Source organism: Condylostylus longicornis, unplaced genomic scaffold, assembly GCF_029603195.1.
Source record: "Condylostylus longicornis isolate FDR11 unplaced genomic scaffold, ASM2960319v2 ptg000425l, whole genome shotgun sequence".
NCBI lineage: Eukaryota > Metazoa > Arthropoda > Insecta > Diptera > Dolichopodidae > Condylostylus > Condylostylus longicornis.
The window spans coordinates 17917-36764 of NW_026578384.1; the positions used below are offsets into that span (position 1 = coordinate 17917).

Genomic DNA, 18848 nt, shown 5'->3' on the forward strand with positions numbered 1-18848 from the left:
TTCAGCTCAATGATTGTGATAATGTCCATAAGTCTTAAACCTTCTCTTCCAAGTCGTTCTTGCTCTCGTACCCAGGAGTCTTTCCAAGCGTCCTTGCTCTTTTTACCACGGCTAACCGGTGAGTTTGATCTCTTTGATTTACCTTTCCGGTATCTTTGAAGAATCGTTGCAACCCTTTCGGAAAGGTTCCGGGAATGCCGTTGCTGCCAGACGGTGGAAGGTCCAAAGACACTGAATCATTGAAAACATCACTCTCCGCATCAGGCTCATAGGGCTTGCGCAAGGAACAGAAGAAAAGAGATTCGCTGGCTCGATCGATGATAATGTTACTGTCTGCGGAAGGGAATAGCGAATTTTTCGGCTTGCCGGGGGGTCAGCTTACGTGTTCGGGTTCGTTATAGCTGAATCGGTGGTCCTTCACGCTGGGCACACATATATACGTAACCAAACGAGTGGAAGCGACGCAAAAATGAAAGCATTGCTGCTTGGTTTTCATCGTATGGTTGTAGTGGAGACAACTGCACGTGGTAGTTCGTTGAAAGCCCTCATCATTGCGGATATCCAGATGGACTTCAGATTTGAAAGTTCTTAGTTGGAAGAATGTTTACAGAAGGCATCTAGGTTGACGCTGGGAGTATATCCAACACATGCAGTGTTGATGGAGCATGATTCGTTGATAGGCTGAATTGCTGCTAGTCAAGATTAAACCAAAACCCCTTCAAAGAAAAGTTTCATTGATTGAGGAATCTTAACGACGTGAAAGATAGAAGCAACTCTTCAACTGCTGGAAATAGTTTTCTATCTCGTGATCAATTTGACATACACATTGTACCGCAATCACCAGTTCATTATGGAACAATACAACCGTACTTTACAAATATACCTGGGCTTGATCTGGGGGACTGAAATAGATGGTACCCGTTTTTGATTTTTCTCCCTATGTTTTTCCCTGGTAGTGGACTCTCACGAAAACGATGGCCGGATCTATATTTTCTCCAGCTCAAAAGTGGCATGTTTTCTTTATCACATATTTGGCCTATTCGATCGTATACATCACAAGAAAATCCTTTTCGGTTGTGAAGACACTCATTCAGGATGATTTGGGACTCTCGACATACGTTTTGGGAACAGTGGATTCAGTCTTTCTTGGGACATATGCGCTGTTTCAGGTGTTTCTCCCCTCAATAAGTGACGTCGTCGGTGTCCGTCCCGTCTTGCTTTGTGCATTATGGGCCGCTGGATTCTTTTCCCTCACCTTTTCCGTCAGCTACACACCCTCAGCTTTGATTTATTCGTGGCTATTTGAAGGAATTGCGCACGCCCCTGTTTTTTCTGTTCTCGTCAAATGTGTCACGCTCTGGTTTCCCCCTGCTGAGCGTACCAAAGTCCTCGGAGTATGGACAACAAGTCAACAGGTGGGAGCAATGCTCGCCACACTTCTGGCAACATTTATCAGTTCAACTTTTGGATGGAGGGCAACATTCACAACAGCAGCAGTATTAACCGTAGCGACTGCCCTTGTTGTCTACTGGACGCTTCCAGAGCCTCCTATACCACAAGCGAAGGGACTTCAGGGTGCGCCTGGAGTTGAACTGGCAGCTCTTTCCGTTAAAAGGAGGCGCGCCGCAGGGAATGAAGCTGAAGGTTCAGGAGACCCTCGGATTGGCAGTCCGAGTTCCGTCGGATCCCCAGACAGTTCTCGCGAGCCCGAGGACGATAATGATGGGTCTATTTTGAGTTCAACAAAATCAGGGGGACATCTGAGACTCTCTGGGCCTGTCAACTCAACCGGAAATTTGCAACAAGATCAAACACCTTCTGGTGAATCACCTCCAATTAATAGCGCTTTATCGGACTCTGCTGCCAACCAACCGATGAAGTTTTGGGATGTCATGAAGATACCGAACTTGATATCTTGCGGAATTGCGTATTTTTGCATTAAGCTTGTCCGCTATGCGTTATTATTCTGGCTTCCTTATTTTCTAATTACGGAAATGGGTTTCGGGACAAGCTTGGCAGGATACAGCAGCATGCTTTTTGACGCAGGAGGTATTTTTGGAGCCGTTGCCAGTGGTTTTCTCTCAGATCGTGTTTTTAGAGGAAAGCGTCTTACCACCGTTGCAGCATTATGCGTCGCTACTTCTGTTTCCTTGTTTTTGTTCTCCCAAGCTTCGTTGGGCAATTCAACAGTGTCCAAGAACCCTTCGATGAATTTTCTCAGTCCACGTCTCAACTACTCGGAACCCCTACTGCTCCCTGCGGTAGAGTGGAACTCTACCGCTGCAGCATCAGAAGCCGTTTCACTTACCCAACCGCTTAATTCTTCTTTGTTACTTGAATCTCAAGGTCTCTTGAGAGCTCTACGCCGAAGACAACCCGATGAAGTGAGTCGTCTGAGTGTTCAGTCACCGGAAAAAACAACGCCCGGGCGACCGTCCTGTGCATTTTGCTTCAATTCTCATATTGATGGCGCTTGTTGGATTTTTTGTCGCTGGTCCGGATAGCATTCTCGGAGCAGCATCAGCTGGAGAAATTTGCGAGCGCTCTGGCAATCCGTCTGCACAATTGTCTCTTAGCACTGCAACTGGCATCGTCAATGGTCTTGGGGCGTTTGGTGGTGTTGCACAAGGCTACATTACAGCCGCAGTGTCTGAAACATGGGGCTGGCCTGCTCTTTTCCTAGTTCTCTGTGCAGCGTCGTTAGCGAGCGTCGCCGCGTTGTGGAATTGCCTCGTTGAGGACTGGACTCCACGCGGCGTTGCCCCATCAGACCGTGTTGGCGGGCGTTACGTTCCAATCATCGGAAATACGACGAGAAAAGACGACAAAACAACCGACTAGAAATCGCATCTCCATGTTCTTTGTTTTTAATTTTGAACGGACCTTTAACATGTCAAAAGGCGATCAATGTTCTTAACAGGTGTCCTTCAGTTTGTTAAGCTTCAATTCTTAGGTGTTTGATTTATCAATCTGTTTTGAAATTTGTTTTGAAGTCTTAATTTGTTTTTTAACGTGATAATATTGTTTTCATGACAAAATTTTATACTCTTTTGTTCTTCATCCTTCTTTCTGATATTTCTGTTGGACGCCGAGTGTTTCCCCATTCCGTTCCTCTTCATCCCTCAGGCGAATGTAAAAAGGCCTTGGATTTGGTGAATCGTCGGATTGCCCTTTTACGAAGATCACGGAGTTGCATTTGGAGTGGTTACTGTGCACTTGTTCAAAATGGTAGCGAGATCAAAATCGTAAGAAATGTAACGGACGACGATGAAATTGATGACGTTTTAAAGAGCGTGATGAGCGAAACGTTCACGCCAAGAGACTGGAGTACCCTGTCGCGGATGGCGCAAATGCAAGGTTCCCTGTTCTTTAGTTCCCCAACCTTGAGAGCTCAGTTCCGTCACATATCAAGCCCAACACTCCCTGTAACTACAACTGGGGAAATGCCCGAAAGAAGCGACTTGAATACATCTAGCGTATCTGATAAGATTCAAGTGAAGGGCACTATTAACTACTCTAAGAAGTTTAGGGATAGTGACTCGACCAATTTTATTGCTCCAAGCAATCCAGCAATTTGTGGTTCCCGTTCAAGCGTTCCAACCTTCTCCCCTGATTTATCCAAATTTTTATCTATCAGCTTGAAAGACGCCAAACGGAAAGCATTCCAATGTCCCCTTCTACCGAATCAACTCGATCGGGTCGCATTCCATCCGACTTCTCCAAAGCTTCAAGACGATGAACGAATTTTAACATTTCTTGAGCCTCTTGGGCGGGGGAAGGAAGCGGAAGTTTGGCGCGTCTGCATTGAGAATGGAATGAACCAGGAACCAACAGTTTCTGCTCTCAAAGTCTATAGACGTGACTTCCGTCTCGAACCCGGTGGTTCGAACAATTCAAAGAAGACGAATAAGGTCGTGATCCCTGAGCCAGAGATTATTTGGCAGAGAGTAGTTCGTTCTTTGCATGAATCAATACAGAGCGTTGCATTGCTTCCCCCCGATTTGGCTGTTGTGCCGACAAGACTGTGGCGAATCAGTGATGCCTCTTTTGATGTCGGTTTAATGAAAGCATTTCATTCGAGCGAATTGCATCATATCATATATTCGGGTCACGCGGCCGAGTTCGAGGTCGCAGATGAAGTAAGTGTTGTAATTGTTTTCAATCAACCCTCTCTTCGGCACCAATTGTTATTGGACTCCCAGCGAGGCATGTTTACCCTTTTTGCCGTAGGACTTAGATTCTTATAGAGGCAGTCAACGAGACGGAGTTCTTTCTCCTAATCAAATCAAATCGATTGGGCGTTCGTTGATCAGGTTCGATGAATTTGGATCTGTCATTGATTTAATTTTGTGGTTCAGGTTCGTCTCCAGTTTGTTCATGGTACTGGACATATCTGGCTGGTGCGTTTTTGAGCAATTTCAAAATAGTTCAAACCCCTTTCAGGATCTTAAGCCAAGGAACGTTCTCATTACTGGTGGTATTCCTAAGATCGGTGACGTTGGATTTATCAGAGTATGTGGGACAGACAAACAAATTATAAATGAGTATTTGTTCCATCAGCCCATCAATGAACTCTCGAGAATGCCTGGAATTGGAACTCCCGGCTTTCGACCTTTCGAGGCATTCCTGAAGTCTCGTGGGAAAGTCGCTCTTTCTGAAACGCGCGCTGTTTTCGCTTTGGGAGTCACTCTGCATTTTATGGCAACTGGAAGACTTCCGTGGGACGAAGCAACGATACGACGCATGGCGAAAGAGGTTGTCCGCCTGAAACGTTGGCGCTTGGAAGAAATCGCTTCTATTCCACCGGATCTAAAGGTAGGACAGTTTTTATGTTCTCCTATGGCCTCCTTTTTCCTCAGAGTTTGCTCGATAACCTTCTCCATCCAAATCCTGAATATAGAATTTCTATTGATGATGCTGCTAATCACCCCTATTTCGATTCGTAGAACTGACTGAACTATTTTTTAAGCAGACCTGACCTGAAAAAACGGACAGTCAGTTGCTACAGAATGTCGAAAGCAATAGTCGAGAGGTGTTTTGACGCCCCTTACTTAGTTGACGGCATTCGGTCTGATCCAGCATCGACAATATCCATCAGTCCTTCCCTGTTTTCTTTGTTGCTAGCTAATGGAGCTACGAACAACTTTATTCTTGTTCTATCAGTTTTGGGTGGAGTGCTGTACTTGATATTCAGTCCATTTTTCCGCTGCACTTGGTTTTTTGTCAGTCAGCTACTACCCCCAAAGCTGGAGAGCAATTCCCTCAAAGCATCCAGGTTCATTGCTCGCCACACCCACGGCTCTCGCTCATACACAACTCGCTATCTGAATCCGAATCGTGATGTCATGGAGGCAGCGATCATTATGGGGAATTCATTTCATACAGATCCATGGACTTCTTTTTGCCATCCAGATTCTGACTCACGGCACCGTCTGGCTCACTGGTGGTTTCGTCGAGTGCTTGAAAATCCAAGTTATGATTTTATAGTCCAAGAATGGGAAGAACAAGAGAAACTCGTCGGCGTCCTTATGCTCAGCCAAAGAGAAGCGACGTTCTTCGCTAAATTGTGCCAGCAATCAAAGATGGTGGCCTTCCTTATCCGACTCGCATTTCTTTCTCCAGTGTCTGCCTACAGACGGTTTTGGTCCACACTTGCGATGAATTACCAGTTCCACAATCTTTGGGATGGGACAAATGAGAAAGTCGTAGGAGTTGATATCCTTTCTGTAGAAAAGGGCTTCCAAGGTGAGAGATTTTCTGCGACTTGTCGAATTCATCCTTCGCTTCAGGAGAGGGAATTGGTTCAAGTTTTCTCCGAACAGCAACTCATTACATTGACACATTAGGCCGCTATGCTTGTCTTGAATCGTCGTCTCCTGCTAATGTTCCCCTTTACGAACGATTTGGCTTCCGCGTTTACAAAGAATGGAAAATCTCCCCAGACGCACCATCTTTTTATTTAATGATTCGTCCCAAACAACCGCAACCTGATGGATCCTCAACGATCTCCACTAAATCAGGATCTCGTGAGTTTAATCAAGAATGACTTCATCTGTTTTTGTTCTCCTTGTTCTTTTTTTTTGCTTCTAATTTCTCCTGATTGATGAGTTTTGAGGATCTATAAGTTACGCTTTAGTACTAGATGGTAGTCTTTCTTCATCAGAGTAGTCTTTCTTCATCAGAGTAGTCTTTCTTCATCAGATCTGTAAAGTGGCTTCTCTGGTTGAACGTACTAAAAATCAATAAGGATATTGAGCTTTACAAACTCTTATTGAGCTTTTCAACCTCCCATTTCTCCACAATGACTGAGAGATTCTGGATTGTTGGGAGAATAGATGGTAGTTGACCGATTCGTGGTGGCATGAGCTTCTGTAGTCCAGAAAGATCGTGACGCTCTGGTGTCTGCGATCAAGAATCCCTCGTCAAGGCCTCCCACTTTAACGATTTGATCGTTTATTTCCCTCGCAGGGAGAGCATTTAGCGCATTTCTAAAGTCACTCATCATCAGCAGCTTCACTAGTATTCTCGGGATTCGGATTCAATTTTAGGTTTATTTGTGCGTCCACAAGTTGATTTGGCGCTGGAAGTGTCAAGTGAATTTGCTTCGTCGCGTTTGAGCGTGCTTCGCGGATTTCCTCTCGCTTCCAGAATGATAGTCAAGATCGTCGTCGTAGAATGTCATCCTCTAGAAATCCAGGTTAAGATTCCAGTGGTGGTTCGACGCAACGAATGTCTGAAAATGGAAAATGGATGTTTTCAGCGTCCACATGGAAAGAGAGAAAATGACTGAAACCAAGAATGAGAAAAGAAGAAGACAAAGATTCTCGAGTACTACGAAGCGAACCAACACTCCAAAATCAATCATCCCCACAAGGAACAGTTGTACTGGTTGTGCGTAGTCAAGTGTTGCATGCGCAACATTTTTAGGGAGTTCATTCAGCCGCATAAGTTGAGAAAACCACTCCTCTGCGTTTGTTGCCAGGCTGTTGAAAAAGGAACCAACACCAAAAGAGTGAGAAAAAACCGACAAGACTCCAAGCTATTCAGGGTCATAAAAACAATAAGGAGAAAAAATACTCCTAGTATCCTTCTGCCAATGTGTTTTCAGACATTTGAAAAACTTCTTGATGTTTTTCATCTCTCTTATGTGGTCTAACATTAAACTCCACCGGTCTTCACCCCTAAGGTAAATTGTCATGTATCGTTCTTTAAACACCTTAGGATCCCTTTTTTCGAGCAAAATTCAAGATTTTAATCGCAGCATCAACATCACGAGCTCTGTCCGGATCCATTTCGTTCATCGCCTGTCGCCATAAGAAAGGGTGCCAATTCTTGGATCTTCCCCTTTTCCAGACCTTGGACAATAACCTCCATATGCTCCCGATTCTGTTGATGATGAACGTGATAAACGTTCCTCGGTGGATGTTGATGGTACAAATCGGGAAGTATCGTCACCCTCAGGATCAGCATAGGAAATAATCTCGCAAGACGTTGGAGCTTTAAGCGGGCTCGCTAATTGCAAGCCGGCCGCCGTCAGACAACCACAGCGCTGACGGAACGTCATCACTCAATCATGCGGTTAATAGATCATCCAATGTAATAAGGACGTAATCTGAGATCCTAAGGAGCCGTTCGAAGGGGTTGCAATGGAGGTGACTGCTGCGGTTGTGGGTCTTTTCTGTTCTCGAGGTGTCTGGGAAAGATTTACCTACTCAGATCAGAGGTCGCTCCATGAAATTTATTAAAGAAAGAAAAACTGAGAACCAGTTTTTTCGCTTGGCTCTTTGCATGATTGTGATGTACGTGACGCATGGAATACTTCCGAAAATCTTATGCAGATTCAGAAAAATCTGAGTTGAAAAATGCCAGCATTTCGTTTGCACAGGACCTAGAGACGAAACGCTCACAACAATTATACAGACATTCAAACTCACTCTCCAATCAACTCTTTCAAACGCTTCGGCTCCATCGTGACCAAATCTGCGATTTTTGAGATCTGAGATCACACCAATACACACAAAATCTTTTTAATTGGTTCCCTTACGTTTCTCAATAGAATAGGAAGATTTTTGTGTGTCACTCCTGGGCACTTCCTCAACAAATCTACCGCATACAAATTTTCACATGCTGCCGGCACAACTCCAGCCGTTTTCATCGAATCTCCAACTTCTTTCCTCTTTCTCGTTTCTGGTTCACTCGATTCTTGTAATACAGGATCCAGAGAGGATTGCTCGGCTGCGTTCCAAACAGATGGAGAAAAATCAGATCCCATCAAAGCTGCACGAAACGGATCAGGGCCTTCACGTCCTTCCTGAGTACAAGGATCGTTATCTCTTAAACATTGGTGTCGTTTCAGTGATGGCAACAATGCAGCCCCACCTTTAATCTCTTGAAAATATCTGCAGTGAAGGACAATTTGGGGCTCCAAATGATTTTAAGTTGTGGGAAATGAAGTACAAGAAGGCAAAATCTGATGGCAATCCAATCTTTGTGGTTTTCATGTCGCCGAATTTACCTCCCAATTAAGTTTGTATTGTCCTTCTCTTCTGTTCCAAGAGCATCACGCGTTTCTAACGGACTTCCTTTCCTTGTTGATATCCACTCGATCAATAATGCTGAATCGCGATACACTCGGGTCATCACTGAAGCCTGAGTAATGAGCGGGATTGAGAGAACTCAATGATGGCGTGAGCAACCTGTTCGAAAAGTCTCCCGCTTTTCAAAGATGAAACAAAATCCTTCATTTCCTTTCTCTCAATGCAAATGCTTCGAGACAAAACGTAGTCCCCGACATTGAGAGTGACAGGAAAAATGTCCATTCCCTTGCAGTAAATCTATGAGGAAGAATTCAAAGTTAGATGTTCGAAGATGAAACAGCAAAACGAAAAAAAGCCTAAAACATTGATGACGACAGACCTGGAAGGGAAGCTTCGAGCTGAACTCTCTCATATCAACAACGACGAATGGGCGAATTCCTCGGGATGGAGGTAATTGCCCACCAGACTTCCTAGAGCTTTTTTCAGATTGAACTCCAGAGACGAGATCAGCAAATGTATCATCATCAACAATGACAGATTCATTGAGCGGGACAACCAGATGGCGATGATGTTGGATAAGAGAGTTCCACGTCCGCTTCTCCGCCTGGAAGGGTGCGATGGTTTGATTCTTGGAATAATAACACTCACTTGAAGCGCATAGAGATATTGCTGGTGTTCAATTGTATTTTGTTGAACCATGACAGTCGCCTACCAGAGACAAGTAAAGAAATAGGAAAACTTGAAGAGGCTAACATGAATTTCTGAACCGAAAAGAAAAGGAATTGAAGTTTTTTCTTCATCAGTCAAAGTGAATTCAGGAAGGGCGGAAGACGAAGAAAGCCCTTCAGAATTCACTTCTTCCTTAATCTGTACCGCAGAAAGATTTTTCTCGTCGATCGGGTGAACTTCAAAAAACGCTTTTGCAGAAAGTTCTGCTGCGTACACTTCAATGGCTCGCATTCTAGTCATGTCTGGCTCCATTAAGATGATATGATGGGGGCGAAATCTTCGTAGCTCCAAATCAAACACCCCTGAAAAAACAAAGCTCCATAAAAGAACATCCCGAGAAATCAGAGGCCTGGACGAGAAAAGCACTTTCTCGTTGCCTCTGTAGAGTAAAACTGAGTGACTATTGGGGTTACTCGTCAGGACTCAGTTGATTGATCAATCTGATTACAATTGTTTCTTTTGTTCTCATTTAGTTGAGTTGCCATCATCTTGATAAATGGTCTGACGGGAAGATTTAGTGGCACCAATCGCGCGATTTAGTTCCTCATTGAATCGAATTGGATCATCCATCAAACTTCCTAACCTACAAATATGGATTAATCACATACAATTGATTTGTCATATTCCCACGTGGATGCTTCATTGCGACCCAGATGCATTTGGGATAATTTGTCGAGTTCTTTTATCAACAGGACTGTTTCAAGCAACTGAGAAGACATTGAAGTCGAGCACAGCGATTCAGGCGTCCATCCGCTTTCGAGGGGTCTAGAAAAAAAATTAAAAGCGTGACGCGTGGGATCCATATGAAATTGGAAGTTTGCTCTAATTCCCATCTCACCTTCCTCGCACACCCAGCAAGACCTTTCTTTCGCTCTTCTACATCTTTCATTAGAAAAGACCTGGAAGACACAGTGACAGCGAAGACTAGTATGGGAGAAACGAACCTGAACGCCAAAAGCAAAGCTTCCTTGGGACCAAACAAAAGGACCTTCGAAGGATAACGATTACAGCACGAATTGCAGAAATGAAATAGAAAATAGTATGAAGCAAACTGCCGAAGAAGTACTTGGCATGATGAAGATGGAATTCTCACCTGTTTCAATTTATAGAGGGATGTACAAACAATTAGAATCTTTAATCTCGGTTTCTCTTCAAACCGCGCAGTAGACATCTTCCCTCTATTCACTTCCACCAAATCAAAAGTCTTCTTTTGAGAATTCCCATTTTCGACAAGTTCTATTTCCTCGAATTCAGGATGACAATCGCCAGGGACGTAATGCTCAAAATCTTTCGGGCACTTCTCCTTCCACAATCTCTGCTTCTTCCTTTTCCTGTTTTTCCTCCATTTTCAATCTTCGTAATACAGTTCCATCAATTTGTTTTCCCGAATTTTTCACGGCTTCGAGCAAGGAGTGCCATTTACGCGGAATGTCAATCGCAAGGGAGAGCCGTCCAGGGATGATCGGATGTGGTCTCGTTGGTAGAGCTTCGAAACAACTTTCCTTCAATGGAGCCTCAGCAAGCTCATTAGCAGTACGATGAATTCGAAACAATCTGATGAGAGAAACTCCAATGGTCTCTGACATCAAGAGCTGTACCTTTCCTTTGCCCTTTTCAGCAAAATTATCCACTCAGTCTCCCACAAACCAGCCTGGAGAAATCTATGGAGACCATCGCAACAGAAGACATAATGTTTTAACCGACTTGTCTGGCTCTCTTGACATTTTCGAGAAATTGATAAAATGCGATTGGATCAAGGGAAATACAACTCGTTAGAATTTCACGAAAAATTTTGATATCCTGGAAACAAACAACATGACACAACACCCAGCAATCCGTACTTGTACATATTGACGTCGTTCAACTGGTAGTTCGCCCCAAATAGAATCCAATGCTTCCTGAATTTTGTAATCGAACGAATCCTTGAAACAACATTCCTCTAAAGACACTTCTGACAAATCAACCTGACGGATTTTCTTGATCTCAGTCAACGCTTTTTTCAACAATCCGACCAAACACTTCTGAATTTGCTCGAGTTCTGCGCTTAATTTGAGAGCGACCTCGTCAGTCGTTGGCTGAACTGAAGGGCGCAAATCGAATTCAGTTGCAGCATGACATCTAAAGCACAATCATATCCCTTGAAACCCGAAGTACCAAATACAGACGATCAATGGAGGCGAAGTTCCACACTTTGTTCTTAGAGATCTTACCTCGGAAACAAATGAAGTGTTTTAATAGTCAGCATTTTCATAACATACTCTACAGATGATGCAGTTTTGCCGAATGCCTCAGGGCGATCTGTTAGCGCTTTAATAAATCCTATTCGATTCCTCTGACGGAATAATCGAAGAACAAACGGATTATTCCATTCTCGCAACAAACTGCGAAAAGGTGTGATAGAATAGATGACAGCGATACTGCCTACGTTTCTGCGTGGTTCACAACAATTCCGTCAACAATTTCAGGAGGTAGACGTCCAGTCAGAATATCAGTCACCAATAAACGCGATTTGACTATGAACACTCCCCCCCTTGCTATACTCCCGCCTGGCGTTTTCTCGGGAAGATCCGAATTATCTGACGCCCGTGTGGATGTAGAACGACAATTTAATCGGGCTTTTCCCTCTAAAACGGAGACAATGAATCGATTTCAGGATGATTCAGTTTCCGTTTCTTTGCAATGTGGTCGGTTTCTCCAATCCGATCATTCAGTAACAGTCCCATCAGTTCGGCACGTTCTTTCAAAGCTCGAGCTTCCTCCTCATTCGTGTTCAACAATAACACCAACCGTGACCCGATAACTGATTCTTGACTGATAGATACGTCCCTTCTTGGGCCCCAATGGAGCTTCTTCATCGTCTTGCTTTCTTTCTTCCAATTCGGCGCCAATTGGCGCTCCAACCAATCTTCCTTTTCTCTGTGGACTTCTTTTCGTCTCGTTAATGGAACGTTCTGGTGCTCTACTTTCCTTTTTGCTTCCAGATGACAACCATGCTGTAGGTGAAACTCCTGCAAGAATTCCAATAAAACTGAATGCAGTCCCAAACCAGGAGCTAGAACAACCAACGCATCGTGATCAACTAAATGTGCAACAGCCTCACGGACGAAAGTCAGAGAACACATCATACTGTGCCTGATGCCCTGTCTGAGCCTTTTGAATCATTTTGAATAATTGAAGGGATTGGAGGCTGTATGGTTGAACTTACAAAGCTTGATTGTACCCAAAGTGCATTAGATACAGAAATGGAGGCTATCCAAGCTCTCTTGGACGGTCAGTACCGTTACTCGCATAGTGAACTGACAATTTTGTACATCCAGACTATTGATGGTTTGATCAAGATCACTTAAGACACATCCATGTGGATGTATGTCTTTGAATAATATAGAAGTTCAGTAGTGATAAGTCTCCTTGGGGACCATGAAATGGAAACATACACAATAGGGGTTTTCGGCGAAAGTCGAGAAGGGACGACACGTTTGCACTTCAATAGATTTTCCATGTTGTATATTGGGACGATGGATGTTCCAATATATTCTGATGTGCAAGTGTTTGTCAACAGTGATAAAGACAGATCGGATGAATCCAGAAGCATTTTGAAGAACTTGATCAATTCTTGTGCTGAGCCTGTTGAAGAAGTCGAATGTGAGGGATCAGAGATCGATGATAACTTCGATCTTCTATGGTAAAGAAGGTTTCTCAGTATGGGTAGAGCTTGGCTGAAGAGTCATCGCAATTCAATGAAGAGCTCCGGAACCACTCTGCATCAAAATGGACAACAACGGTTTAGCTTTTGAATATTGAACCGGTTCCCGTGATCGAATCAAAAGGTATTTATTCTCTAGCAGGGATGAAGTTGGGCGGGTCCAGTGGCGGTGTGTAATAATCCGAGTTTGTGTAGAAGAAGAGGATACAGCAACACCCCGTCGGACTTTTCTTTGTCCAATCTATAGTCAAGTTGCCTGCAGCATTTGTTATCGAAAACTTTTGATTTTGAGACCCAAAAAAAAGGAAAAAAGGGCACCTAAAATTGTGACCGTGCGGGTCGCCTCTGTATTTGTTCCATAAGCCTCTTTCCTTCCTCAGGTGATTGCGATGGCCTAGCAGCTCCTTGCAGAGTTTGCCCTGCATGCTGCGAGAGAGAGGAATGCCATGTCACACATATTGACCACCACCTTACTCTGTTGCGTTGCTCTATTCTTCTTCGTTGTGATTTGAATTCAACTTTTTCCAAGGGCAATGCTTGAATTAAACCGTCAGACCCCGCGCATCATGCGGACATAAGTACGGGATTCCTGATTCTTTGATTGAAGAGGCTTCCAACCTGTTAGATTTGAAAATCTTACGGTCGTTGAATCGTTGGTGTCTCACCGAGGAAATGGTCCATCTTTAGGAACAACTCCTTTACGATAGAGCCGTTTTTTGCTCAAGTAGAAGTTTCGCCCTGAATAGGCAGTCAGTGCTTCTGTCCTCTCTTGGTTTGAAACCCACCTGAAATATTCTTGCTTCATTATCCATTTCGTTTTGCGAGAGGCACACCGAGCACTTCGTGGCGTTGTTGCACCAATATGGCGCTTTGAAGGGCATTTGGCCCTGGTGGAAAGTAATCGACCAGTCATGAGCTCCACAACTCACTTGGAGGCCACTTCAAGTTGCCAGTTTCGCTTTGCCAGGAGGGCCTTCTTGAGAAGCTTCGGGGGGTCTCGTATCTCTAACGGACGCCCTGATCGCGAAGCCAATTGGATTTCCTCAATTATCTTTGAATCCCTAAGGGAATAAATAGTCGAGATCCGGCCTGTTCGAGAATATTGAAATTTCTAGTACTCAGCAGTTGGGTTGGATTTTAGTGTGTTCACCTGGATGACCGGCTCGCGATGTTCGACCTGCACGATGCAAATAGTCAGCCGTCGTTCGGGGGCAATCAAACATCACGACATTTCCAACGGAGGGAAGATCTAAGCCGCGACTTGCCAAATTTGTTGAAACCAAAATGTTTGTTTTTTTGCTTAAGAAAGATTTATAGTTCATGGAACGGGTCCCTGATGATAAATCTCCATGCAAAGGAAGTGCGTTGTAGCCATGCGATCGTAATTCCCTCGCAACATAATCGCAGGCCTTCAAATGGTTCGTGAAAACAATTGTTTGATTTGATTCACCGAATGGTCTTGATCCGATATGAAGCTGCGAATTCTCAGAAAACTTTCCTGCGTTTGTCTCCTCCAACACTTCATAAAGACGCTGCATTCTAGATCTTGATTTTATAGGAACGAACACTTGATGGGTTTGGGGGGCGACAAAATGAGCTGCGGACGAAATGATCGGAGTGACAACTCCTGGTAAATGCTTTTCGATAAACAGGCTCAGCGCCGCTGTCTTAGCCGCTGTGGCAAAAACTATTTGCGGCATATTGGACTCTGCTTGCTTCACGTTTACCTCTGCCTCTGTATCCTTCTTAAAACTTCTTTTTCTCTGGCGGCTTCAGTCCCATAATTTTTGCATCTTCCTCGTCACTGTTATAGCCATCGTCAATGTCAGTTTCTGGGAGAGGGTCGACCTCCTCCTCCTCATCAGGTCTAACATCTTCTTCTTCATCAGTTTCTGATATGTGAGACGCTGTTGTTAAATTCGGGCCCACGTTTTTGACAAGATGATCCACATCAACATTGAGTGCTTCCAACTTCCCCATCAATTTCGTCCCTCGAAGCTTCAGAAGTTTTAAGACATTAAGTGTTTCTGAATTCAGAGGCTCAGCACACATGACATCAGCTTCATCGATCACGACCGCTTCGACTTTGTTTAATCGGATTTCCCCCCCGCAAAAAATGCGTGATGAGTCGTTGTGGGGTGGAAACAACAGCGTCATCGCCTCTCTGACGTAACTTCGATCCCCAAAACACAAGAGGTCCCTTCCCCATCCGCAGCCCCCACTGTTTTTGGCTGTAGACGGGCAACTACTTTCGCCGTCTGATCGACCAGTTCGCGGGTTGGAGAGAGAATGATAAGACGCGGTCTTCCTGGGTATGGAGCAAGTTTTTCAACATCGGAATCAAACAATCTTGAAATGAGCGGAAGCAAAAAGGCAGCTGTTTTTTCCGCTTCCAGTTGGTCCTACTATTAATGCCGAAATCCCTGAGAGACATCGCATTCCCAACCACTAAAAACGTAGCGTGCATTGGGGCTACAGAATCAGCTCACCTGCTAGAAGTTTTGGAATCGCCAACTGCTGAAGTTCGGTGGGTGTTTGATGACCGCTTTTCAATATTGCAGACTGAACTGCACCACACAGCTTAAATTGTTTGAATGTGTGAAGTTCCGTTAATTCTTTAAATATTAAATCTGCTGTATTTTCGAGCGTCTTCTCTTTGCTTCGATGCCGTTTCTTCTCCCCCAGTCCCTCCAACTCCTTCTCTACGCTTCTTTTAACTTCGCCTTCAAGCAGCCTGGCGACCTTCTTCCTATCAATGGATCGAGTCTGGGGATTCGATTTCACAGTACTGTCTTCAAGCGGAAGAAAGATCTCTTTCGGTTTGACTCCGAATAAATTATGCGGTCTCTTCTCTTCAGATGACTTCCAGCCAGGAGTTCCTATCCTTCTCACACGTTCCTCCATTTCTTGAGTCTCCTGAGGAAATCGAACACCCAGCTGGGCACGCTCTCTTATTGTTTTGTATTGCTTGAATTTGCGAGGTTTGACAGGAAGGCGTCGTCGATGCTTTGGTTTTTTGGTGGCAAAATTTCTGCACTCCGGATACAAACTGAACGGGCCTCGAAAAGAGAAGTGCCAGCTGGCGTCATATTTGAAGAAATTCCGATTAGACGATTGAAATCTTTTTCCAAGTTGGCCCAGCCTCCCTGCGAACGCCTCCATCAGTCAACGGAGGTGTCGTGCCAAAAATCTGTTCAACACCCGAAAAAGTCTAAGAACCTTGGTTTCTATTTAACACGAATCAAACGACAATTAGGTCCAAAACGTAAGAATTTCTTCTTTCCAGTTCTTCCTCTTTTGCGAGTTTTGAAATTCGTCATCCAAGATTTCCATCGAATACTAGAAGGCTCTAATGGAGAAGACCAATGTGGTAGTCGACCAGGAACAAAGGGGAGATGAGAGAGGAATGATAAGATACCCCTTTGCATAGATGAAACGGCTCTGAAACAAGTGATGAAGAAGAGCAAGCCACGCACGGATCACTAGAGGTCTGTTTGCATGACATGCACCTATGAAGGACAATGCTCGAAGGACGAGGGGTTGGCGAACCACCTAAATCACAGAAGTCGATCAGTGCGAATCAGTAAACGCACCTATTCCTTCACTGATGGCGAGTATCAATAATGAAGCTTCCAATACGCAAAAGATGCGAGAACATTTGGCGCGAAAACAGACGGCAGCGCCATCACTTGAGGAAACAGACCTCATCATGTGCAGCAGCGTCGTGAACTTGGGAAGCTCAGTAAGTCATCGACAGTTTGGATCGACACTGAAAGAAAGGATTGCGGAGGATGTGCCCGATACAGAGTTGTTGTCATCATGGTATCTGTTTCTCAGATAGCATTGAATCGAAATGCTGCATATGCTGATCTTGTCAGCGTTATGGAGGCGAATCCAGCTGACCATGCAATTGTCTCTGATGTCGATCATCAACTTCTATTAAAGATCAATTTTAAAGATCCAGTCACTTGTACTTCAGTAAGTCTCAGTGTTTGAGTTTCGCTTATTTCTTCGTTCTGATGAGGTCTGTTTTCGTGCTGAGACTCCCCCCGCACAACAAATACACGCGCAGCAATCTGGTGAAAGGTCGACCACAGAAATCAATCCAGCCGACTGCTCTGGCCCCAAAACTATAAAATGCTTCGCGAATCTTGAAGGTAAAGAGGCGTAGGAACACTCGTAGTTCTTATCTCATTTTTTCCAGATTTAGATTTCGTTGATACAGAAACAGCGAATCCAGCTCAACTTATTGAGTTGTCTCCACAGCAATTGTAAGGACATCACCTGTGTTATTGCTTAATTGGTTCAATTTGTAGAAAGGGGGAAAAGATCTCCCTAAGAGGCAATCGCTTCTCTAGATGTCAATCAATTCAATTTTTCATCGAAACGAATCAAGGAGAAACGTAAGATTGCAATTGTGCTCCGATGTATCATTCCCTGAAATACAGGGAATACACATTCTTGAATCGTTTGTGCCTTTGGGGCCGGATTTCACCTGCTTATCAAGTTGATTTTTAACACCCATTTTTGTGGCGAAACAAACTTTTGTCCTAATTTCTGAACTCCTACTTGTGCCAGAAAACACAACCGTTAATGCGGATCCCTTGGAGTCCGTCGACACCTCCTTCAGATCAAAGCTGGCGGTTCCATGGAAACACTGCTCAAACTTTAGATTTTTTCCATCGTATGGCCAAGCCCCTCGATAGTCTTGCGGCGGTGGTGGAGGCCGCCTCAGTGTTTGATGGTAAAAGGCGATGCCCTCTCGGGAAAGAGAGGCTGGTTGGATCTCAAACGGTCCGACCCGTCAATTTGGCGCGATTTCTCAAAACGTGTCAAGACATTGAAACCGACCTGAGAGCCATTTGCACTGAAACGAAGCGGAAACACCCCGAAATCAAATCTTTAGCTGAGCGTGCTTTGGTTAAAGTGGGGGACTTTCGGGAGAGGCGAGAGTTTCTTCACCGAACAGGTAGTTGATCTTCGAAATTGCCACCGTTCATTGTTTGACGCCAGGCAGTTCCCTCACGTCGGGTGAGACCCACCCCCTCTATAGCATTATCCCCAAATGAAGCGGAAGCCTCAGCACTCCACTTCCCGACTTGGAATGTTTTCTCCGCTGTTGGAGCTGTTGGACACGTTGCCGCGTCGGGAGGCGGAACGATAACAAAATCGTTGATTAATTCTTTGTCATTATTGCAACGGTTGTTATCGTTGTGGCAACAGCAACAACAAGCCAAAAGGGAACGTGAACGGTCGACATGGACCGGCAAAGAGGACTTAGATGTTGGTGGTTTTGAAGATGATGTCTTCCTAAATGAAAATCAATTGGAAGTGATTTTCAAAATTTTGTGTGAACAATCTGGAGTGATTGGTGCGATTCGACGAAGTTCTGTCCAACAGTCTCATAATGAGACCTCATCCTCAAAACCCTCCAATCGACTTCAAGATTCACGGGGGACGCTTTCGTCATTAGCAACATCATCGGATGTGGAAGCTGTCCAATTGAAAATACTTCAAACTCTTCTTCTTCTTTTTTCAGTTGATACTCCATTGTTTTCGTTCCTTCCCGGCGCATCGCGTTCAGACCATCAAGGCATTCCCCCTAATGATGCTTCGATACCGCAGTCCCTCGAACCTCATCTGCGCAATGCCTTGGAAGGACTCTTCACAACTATCCTCACACCGTGTTCCTCAAATTTTCGCTCTTCTCGTATCCCTGCATTCGTCCGTCACCTTTCCCTTCGGTTCGTCACACAGCACTTGCAGGACTCTCCCAGTTTCTCCGCTATTCAATTGATTGTGCCGTCGTGGCACTCAATGATGCCACCCATTTTCATCTCAGCACTTCCGGTGAGTTAGTATGAATGAGACGCATTCGT

The 18848-nt window shown here is 44.5% G+C and overlaps 1 protein-coding gene across 1 annotated transcript; it reads left to right on the forward strand.

The window, feature by feature from the left end:
- Window positions 1-16615: 16615 nt before the first annotated feature.
- On the forward strand, window positions 16616-17244 carry LOC129617147 (uncharacterized). Its single transcript, XM_055532532.1, has 4 exons — window positions 16616-16711; window positions 16807-16947; window positions 16994-17126; window positions 17174-17244. The coding sequence occupies exons 1-4, from the start codon at window positions 16616-16618 to the stop codon at window positions 17242-17244; spliced, it is 441 nt and encodes a 146-aa protein (XP_055388507.1).
- Window positions 17245-18848: the final 1604 nt, after the last annotated feature.

Excerpts from the sequence above, each read along its gene's own strand:
- LOC129617147 (XM_055532532.1), top strand. The coding sequence starts at position 16,616 with ATGCGAGAACATTTGGCGCGAAAACAGACGGCAGCGCCATCACTTGAG. Across the intron at positions 16,948-16,993 it reads ATCCAGTCACTTGTACTTCA|GTCTGTTTTCGTGCTGAGAC; the intron begins GTAAGTCTCAGT and ends CGTTCTGATGAG. Across the intron at positions 17,127-17,173 it reads ATGCTTCGCGAATCTTGAAG|ATTTAGATTTCGTTGATACA; the intron begins GTAAAGAGGCGT and ends CATTTTTTCCAG.